Source organism: Cibotium barometz, chromosome 13 (assembly GCF_041138505.1).
Source record: "Cibotium barometz isolate CiBa-2024 chromosome 13, ASM4113850v1, whole genome shotgun sequence".
Taxonomy (NCBI): Eukaryota; Viridiplantae; Streptophyta; class Polypodiopsida; order Cyatheales; family Cibotiaceae; genus Cibotium; species Cibotium barometz.
In genome coordinates, this window is record NC_141058.1 from 16,353,394 (window position 1) to 16,362,200 (window position 8,807).

The 8,807-nt window shown below is 44.6% G+C and overlaps 1 protein-coding gene across 6 annotated transcripts in view; it reads right to left on the bottom strand.

Annotated features, from left to right (window-relative positions):
• The window catches only part of LOC147632417 (kinase family with ARM repeat domain-containing protein), a 67,554-nt gene extending 59,123 nt beyond the window's left edge, over window positions 1-8,431 (bottom strand). Inside the window, exons 1-4 of one of the 6 annotated variants that reach the window (XM_086807227.1) lie at window positions 8,096-8,431; window positions 7,911-8,000; window positions 2,538-2,590; window positions 2,208-2,283 (exon numbers count right to left, since the gene is read on the bottom strand). In XM_086807227.1, coding sequence (XP_086663353.1) covers window positions 2,208-2,283; window positions 2,538-2,590; window positions 7,911-8,000; window positions 8,096-8,143 — 267 coding nt within the window. In that variant the 5' untranslated portion in view covers window positions 8,144-8,431. Of the gene's footprint in view, window positions 1-1,222; window positions 2,092-2,207; window positions 2,284-2,537; window positions 2,591-7,910; window positions 8,001-8,095 lie in introns of those variants that run through there. The other 5 variants (XM_086807231.1, XM_086807228.1, XM_086807232.1 and 2 more) reach the window with 5 other exon arrangements.
• Window positions 8,432-8,807: the final 376 nt, after the last annotated feature.

An 8,807-nucleotide genomic window follows, 5' to 3' on the forward strand; every position in this document is an offset into this window, starting at 1 on the left:
GAGCAAAATGACTTCTTCCTATTTGAAAACTCCATACCATCCTCAAATAGTACCTCAAAAAAAAGGCCAAGTTCCGTCCTTGGCCTCTTTACTAGAATGTAAGATCCTATGGGTAGGAGCAAAGCATGCTGCCAAAAAAAAACACCAGTTGGGTATCTTCTCTTGATTTTTACCCAGCTCATAGTTGTCAGAACTCCAAATTGGTAAGGTTCCAACCTCATTCTCAACCTTTTGCCCAAAAGGATCCATTTTCAGCCACGTTGAGACATTTGTCTGTACCAAAGTTGTCAAGATGTCCTAACTAAATGAAAATGGCAATCCCCCAAAGTCGTCACATTTGTTTGCGTTGTCAAGAGAAAATCAAGAGTAGTTCAGCAACACTTTATGCATGGCCACCCAACCTTTACTGTGCAGGCAAGCAGTTGACTTGGCAGGGTAAGATGGGGTGGCAGTAGGAATGGGTGGGCTAGGTGCACAAGAGCAAGAATGATAGGGAGGTAGAAGGGCGGGGTTGGTTCATTGGAGGAAGGGTGTCAGGAAAATACCATGGCTTCTCTTTTTATTGATGAGATGAGGTAGCTCTATGCACATATTGAAGTCATATGTACATTGGAACACGACCCATTACATATTTAAAAGCACCCCACACTCCGGACATAATAACTGACCACAACACAGCTCAAAAAGACTCAAATAAAAATTTCATGGAACAGGTCTGTATCACAGTTGTCAAAACATCCTGACTAAATAAGAACAGCAATCCTCTGAACAATTTGAGAACTGCAAAAAATGAGAATGAAAATGGATCACAATGCCATGTCACAAGGTTAATTACATTCCAAAACTTCAAGTATTCAAGGGCATAGGCATGAGTGGTATTTAGTCCATGAATGAGCAGCCCCATACTGAGCAGGTTGAAGGTGCACCACAATGCAATGGCATAGCTACACCTCAAAAATGGACAAACGGCCTTTTCATGTGACAACCATGAAAATATGATCATCTTACCAGCATGCTTAATGTGATGTCACAATTGTAACTAATGCGATGTGTCAACCAACACTGTTCTCAACAGCATATTTTTTTCCCAGAAAAGAGACTTCTATTGAGTAATATAAAATCATGCAAAGGGAGATCTCAAACCAAAAAGTAGGGAGATCTCAACCAATCAGGGGTGCTAAACTGTCATAAAATCCCCATAGGAGTGAGGAGAAGAAAATACCATGGTTCCACTCTCTCATAAATCTGCTGTGTTCTGTTTGCGCAGCTCTAGAAGATCCCTGTATGCAGGCCCAGGTGGCCAAAAGAGTATGAACGATGTCACTCCATATACAGCAGATACACTGGTTGTCATGAACATGAATACCCTCTAAGGCCTCTGAGCATCTGGTCTTCCAGATATGCCACACCGTGATACTAGCAATAATCTCCAAGGTGGTGTCAATACTCAGCAGAGGTGGTGTGTATCATAACTAAGGGATATCAAGAAGCAACATGCCCCTACGGACAAGAATAACAGGATCTGCATCACTGCCCTCAAAAAAAAGCTGTGGGCCAGACTGAGTCACTTCTCAACAGCATTGGAAAGCCTTCAGGGCAAGTTGGGATGAGCATGAAATGGCATGTTTCAGTTGCTACTAGTCCTGAACAAGTAACGTAGAAATTTACCCTGAGCTATGAGCAGAAAACAGGGCTGAAGCAATGAGGCTCCTGATGCAGGTTTCAGACAAGGGTCCCACAGATTCAACAAGCACAAGCTCAATCATCCATCAAAATGCTAGATCCTTTGCAAAGAGTGCAGCTTCATTGAGAGACCATTGATACGCAGCAGAGGGTAACATACTGCACCCATTTAATCAAGGCGAGTACGAGTTTCTGTATGCAACTGCCTTCAAAAGGAGAGTATCACGTTCTTAGTTTGAGTATGGGTGTCGGCAAAGCATCGGAGACGGTGGGAACCACTAGCAGAGACACAAAGTGATGGCGGCACAACCCTTCAGGGTTTGTGTTCCACTACCCCACCACGTAACGGTGTCTCTCTAGTAGCATAGCTTAATACTTCCTCCAAACCCTTGCCCTCTCCATGTTGGTTTTATTATATGCATCAATAAAAAGACTAGCATAAGTAAATGTAAGGCTTTTGACAAAATCCAAGGCACTTCCAACATGCAATATAAATTTAAGTAAGCAGCTCGGAGGAGACAAACCTGCCGCAACAATGTTAGGAGATCACCTCCAACACAGTACTCCAAAACCAGCCATAAGTGAGCAGATGTCTCATACCTGTAGAAAAAGATTTTCAGAAATGAACTTATGAGAAAATAATCTAACCTGTGATGGTTTTACAACGAAGGCCTTCAAATTGAAAACCTATGCATTAATGCACAATTCAAAAACTATAATTATTTGCCACACTAATTGGCTCAAAACGCTTGATTTCTCACATCTACTAAACAAAACAGCTAAACAATTGGATTTATCAGTCAATCTAAAAGTTAAGATGGAAGATCATAAGAATGCAGCAATGTTTTACCAACCAGGCATAAAACTTGAGAACGTTCGTATGATCGAGAGAATGCAATGTTCGAACCTGTGAAATAATGCAATATTTTAGGTCACTATTTGAACTCTCTCTCTCTCTCTCTCTCTCTCTCTCTCTCTCTCTCTCTCTCTCTCTCTCTCTCTCTCTCTCTCTCTCTCTCTCTCTCTCTCTCTCTCGTAGGCCCATTGGGTCTTTAGTAGACGCTTAATATATCTTTCTTTCTTTCTCTCTCGGATTCGCGCCGTGGGGCAAAAGGAAAAGGGCAGTCCTCTATAGCAGCATCCACCCACTCATGCCAGAACACACTCGAAAAACAAAAAAGGGGCACCACCAGCTTTTACTAAAGCTGGAAAAGAGAAACTCACACACTAAATCTCAAGATCCTCACAATCCACAGTTCAACAACTCTCTACCCTCGACCAACCACCCAGACACACAGAACACAAACCAAATTACACATTTACACCAAGAGAAGAGAGGGAAAAGGGTACATCAACTTCTCTACCTCACAACTCCATTGGTAAATAATATATATGGATGGAAATCCTTGATTACATAGGTTCAACAGCCATAAGCAATAGATCAATTCAAGAGAGAAGAGAGGAGAGAGAAGGAGAGATTAGCATGTGAACGGCATTCTTGTGCACACGAAGGGGTCTGGGCACATCAACAGACACACACACACACACACCCACATAGTATATGAGGTTCCAGTGGTTTCAAGTTAATGAAATAAGTAGGATGTGTCGCTAGCTTATGTGCAAAATTTCTTTTGTTCACTTACTTCACACGGATAACACACACATAGCAGAATATCTGAAAAAAACAACACATCCATGCCCCCAAGAAACACCAACAATTGCCAAAACCCTCACACTCTCGAAACTGGTCTTGGCTTTGCTAACCCACATTGATCCCGGTACAATGATTAGAAGTGATTACACAAGGAGAGCACACTGCCACAACACCACGCAACATATCCCACAATCAACTAGATTCAAGCTTAGGAGTCAAGCTTCTTCCACAAACACCGGCTATGAAATGAACAAACCAAACAAGCACCTAAAACTCTTGTTGATGGTGACCCTTGTACTAGTGAGAATGAGAAGAATTATACTCACTACATTGTCATGTGCACAGTGTGTATCTACCGTGTGCTACACGCACACAAGACTAGCTTCGAGGTTGGGGAAGCTTGGAGCTAGGCAGGCTCATTGGCGAGCTAAGTTAGGGATAGACTAACGGGCGGGCACCCAAGTATGGACGGGCGAGCGCCCAAGTGTGGGCGCCCGATGAGCGGCCAAGAGCCTATAAAAGGGTGGCCAAGGTTAGTCATTAGTCATATAGAGTCTCGCATGTTTTTGTGAGAGCTCTATGGTCAGGAGCCTGGATCTAGTGCAGACGTACACCTGCTTCATGCAGCCGAGGCCGGCAGCAGTCTCGAGGCTCGCGAGGGTAGCTTCGTGGCGGTATGGGACGTCACGAGGTAGAGATTGGTCGGTACGTCCATCTAGTTAGCTCAGCTCGTGGCTCGGTGGGGATAGCCAAGTCTTGTGAGCTTGCCCACGGCTGTCGAGGTTGGGAGGTGAGTCACGCCTGCACCCCCTTCACGTTTGTTCGTTTGTTTGCAGGTTTCGAGTCTTGTACCAGGAGCGTTCTACGAGGAGATCCTATGGGGATTTGACAGTGGTATTAGAGCAAGCCTCGTGAACGAGCAAGTCGGAGGACACTTTTTGTTTTGGGATCAGATCTAACATTTCAGCTCTTATTACTTTCTTTGATTTTTATTTTTAGTACCCACCATGATGATGTATTTCATGGACATGATGTAACCTTTTGGTCTCATAGGCCATTTTGGCCTTTTGTAGACGTTAATACAACTTTCTTTCTTTCTCATCACAATACATCTCACATCTATTTTGCAAGAATCCGCCCAAGCCATCATCCTACATGCTTTTTGCTCCACTGTGCCAAACCCGTGGGAGCCTCACAACCCCAAAACGGGTGGTATGATGATGAGTGCACAGACACATGGTTTCACCTCCTCAAAGAAACAGATCTCTACACATGAAATGCAAAGAGATTCCTATCGCCTAACCCAACGGAAGAAGTGTGCGTTCTTGGGAAAACCCAAGTTAGAATTGTACCAACTCTTTTTGAGAGCGGACACCTCAAATGCATGGAACCTTTTTGAGGAAAGGAGAACACCCACACCCATCACAGACCCTCTCATATGGGAGACTTATACATGCCACCTATATGACATCCCAAATCAGCCCCCCAACCCCCCCTCCTGACTTGACTTATCTTGCATCCGTCGCCCCAACTCCGCCAACCTTTTCACCATAGCCAATGTCACCAAAGCACTATTGAAACTACAAAACAGTAGAGCCAAGGATCACAAGGACCTCCACACGTAGCACTTCGCACATGGATTCAGCATCTTGATTCCTATCCTTGCTCAGATCTTCAATAGGACTTTGTGTGAAGGCCTTCCCCCCTCTTGGACCACAAACACCACCATAAAGTAGGAGACCCTACAGAGTCCGAACCTCAATACCTACCCTACATTGGCCAAGATCTCCAAGGCAATATTCGAGGCAGAGATTGGTACTCTAACAAAGAGGCAGAGATAGAGAGAACCATGACAAGTAGATCTTGGGAGGAAAAATTCCACATTGGATCGTATCTTTACTCTCAAGGCTATGATTGAGGAAGCTAGGGCACATCGACAGTGGATTTATTGTTGCTCTGCAGATTTGTTAGGGCTTTGTGTGAAGGCCTTCCCCCCTCTTGGACCACAAACACCACCATAAAGCAGGAGACCCTACGGAGTCCGAACCTCAATAACTACCCTACATTGGCCAAAATCTCCAAGGCAATATTCGAGGCAGAGATTGGTACTCTAGCAAAGAGGCAGAGATAGAGAGAACCATGACAAGTATATCTTAGGAGGAACAATTCCACATCGGATCGTATCTTTACTCTCAGGGCTATGATTGAGGAAGCTAGGGCACATCGACAGTGGATTTATTGTTGCTCTGTGGATTTGTGCAAGGCTTTTGGTTCAATCCCTAGATCAATACTTCTTGGGCGATTGTAGGAGCTCCACTTCCCACCTGAGATTATTTGGATGTCAAGGCACCAGGGGTCTTTCCAAAGAGATCAATAGCACTATTGGGGTCAAAAAGGGTTGTCCACACTCTCTGTGATACACCAACAGGTATGCAAGGCCGACCTAGACATCACATAGCAGCTGACAAACAAGGTCGAACACTGCAAGTGACCCATGGCACTGCCACATGGCAGTGATGATGTGGCACTGATGACATGGCAATCGGATACAACTGGCCAACTAGGAGCATTGGTGCGTATATATGTATGTATGTATGTGGGTCGTCAAATTATCATAATCATGTGCTTTCCTCAACTTGTACTTCACATAGCGTTTCTCTATAGGCGAAGTGCTTAGCTAGGAGTGAACAATAGGTCACGAGGCTATGATTTGACGTCTTCATTCTCAGCCACATCTTGTACTTGAATTTCTGTTGTATTACTTCTTCTTGCACATAATACAAAGCAGTAGTTCAAGACTCGTGTGTGACATGTGTGTTGTATGTGCTTCTACTGCACTCTTCTTTCTATCTCTAGAAAACCCTAGCACATAGACACGAGTATTCTACACTCTCACTTTTAGGGCTATACATTGATGAGATCTTCAAACTTGGACGAGGGATTGCAACACCAACTCTCGATGCAGTGCAGGCCTTTTGTGATGAAAGGGACCTCACGATAAATCTTTGGAAGACCAAGATTATGCTTTTCAACACCTCCTACCCGGTTGCAACCAAACATTCCTTTACATATAGAGGAGATGAGGTTGAGTTGGTCAAATCATATGTATATTTGGGGATCACTTTTATTGGCCCACTCTTTACTATGCAACCAACTACCCAAGCACGATTGGCACAAGGATATGCCACTCTAGCTCGTTTAGAGAGAGACATATTTTGAGGCTCACTTTCAAGACCCTACTACCAAATGTTGGCTACTTGATATTTTGGTTTGCCTGGCAATGATGTACAAAGCATCTTTCTAGGGACCAAACTTGGAAGCAAAGGACTAGCGGAGAGTGGAGAGACTGCATGTTATGATGTTGCCACGAATGATCAGGAATAAACCATCAATGTCGCATGCCATAGTACTCCCCAAGTTTCAATCAGCCCCTCCTGTCATAGATGCAATGTTCCAGGCCATCACAAACATACACAATTGCTTCGAGTCACATGGCTTTCAAATGGCCCGCTTCATCTCTAGCCCACCTAGAGAGGAAGTGTTTCCAAGCCCATTTCCAAGAACCCCGCACCAAAATACTCGCTATGTGATACCTTAGTCCCCTCGGCAACATTGTATGGGGCCCCCTTCTGGGGACCGGATCTCAATGAGGCAACCAAGAAGAGCATAGGGGGACTCAATATGATGATGCTCTCATGTATTTCACGTGATCATGCTCTCATGTATGATCAAGATTAAGCCAATCTATGCCATATGAGATCATGCTAGTAGAGTTTGGAGCCGCACCTTTGGTCATAGATGCCCTCTTTCATACCATATTCATCATGTATACACTTATACACACTTGAAAATGAGCACCTCTCTAGATTGGCCCTTGGGCCCGGTGATGCAATTACATCACGATAGACATTGCAGATCATGGTACTCTTAGGTGGTTGATTGGTTTAATGGGTGTGGCCTTCAAATGGATTGGCTTCCTCCCTTCCATTGCAACCTGGACTAATTGCTTTTGGATCTCTCCCAACAAGAGATCAATCGCCTTATATGGCTTGACCTGTTAGGGCACTACACAAGTAGGACATGGGTGTTAGAGCATTTTTTGAGACTTTCTAAGGATGGGCTCATTGAGGGCCCAAGGTAGTTACAAATGCATGTGTCTCATGCCATGAGGATAGTGATTGGCCAGCTGAGGGTATCTTCACATTGTCTAAGTGTTGAGTCTGGCAGAGCCAAGGGCATCCACGAGATGCACATGTATGCAGAGTATGCAGCACTGGTGAGGTGGAGGACGAGGAGCACTATTTATTTTGGTGCCCACCCTACTATGGTATCCAAGGGAGATCCAGGTACATGAGCAGCCATGCGAAGTCTACATCAGGGGTGTTCAAATTTGTCCGGCGCTGGGAGCTACTTATGGGCTTAGTGATTGTACAAGGGTTGATGAGCCTTTACATAAGCCCAATTTGAAATGGAGTCATGTGGGATGGAGGCAGCTAAAGTGAGGCTGTGAGAGAAGGCAGCTAAAGTGAGCATGTGAAAGGAGACAGCTAAAGTGAGGCTGTGAGAAACTTACTTCTTGCAGCACTCGGCTTTTCTGGGTCTTGTCCACACTCTTGATTGCATAGTACTCGATCGTCTTTTTCTTCCTGCCTTTGTAGACGGTCTGCATATAACCGAAGGAAAGCCAACTAGTGTAAGGTACATTGATCTGTGTAGCAGAAACCCTACCTCTGAGATGGTAGAATGGGCTGTACGTACCGAATGCTTGCCGCGCCCAATTGCCTCATAGATGTGATACTGATTCATAGGTGAGAGCTTAAAGATCTGGAGCGGGCCAGATGCTTCTGCAATTGAAAGTGAACTTGACGGTTCTGTCACAAGAATGGAGTATGATGAAGACGGGGCTTTGCAAAAGCTAGGGTTTGAAGACAGAAGGGGGGGTGAAGAAGGGGGAGAGGGAGGGAGAGCGAGAGTGAGGTAGAGGAGGGACTGCTAGAGGAGTCAGGGCGGGAGGCAACAACGTTCATTTCCACACGGTCCCCCCCTTCTCAAACTTTTCAAAAAAAAGATATCCCTACAAACCAAAAATGAACAATTCTTTTCTATCGATACTTCTTTAAATACAAATTGAGTGAGATGCACCCCTTGAGCTGCTCCTTCTGTATTCCAAAGGGCAGAGTAGCATACAGCTCCATGCATTTGCTGCCTCCCCTTGAGGACTGCCCACTCCTCTTTTCCATATTAAAGGAACACTTCAAAGCTACTGAAGACTTCATCGAGGCTTTAGAGAACAAGTCGAACCATATGCTTGGGATTGATCATGCATATCAAATTATTGCTAAGTAAAGGTCAAGATGAAAGTAAAGAAGACTTCCACGGAAAGATGGCAAGAGATATCACCATTGGTGATATCAAGGTAGTGATGAACACTGAGATTGAGGAAAACAAAGGAGGGAGTCATTGATGTGCA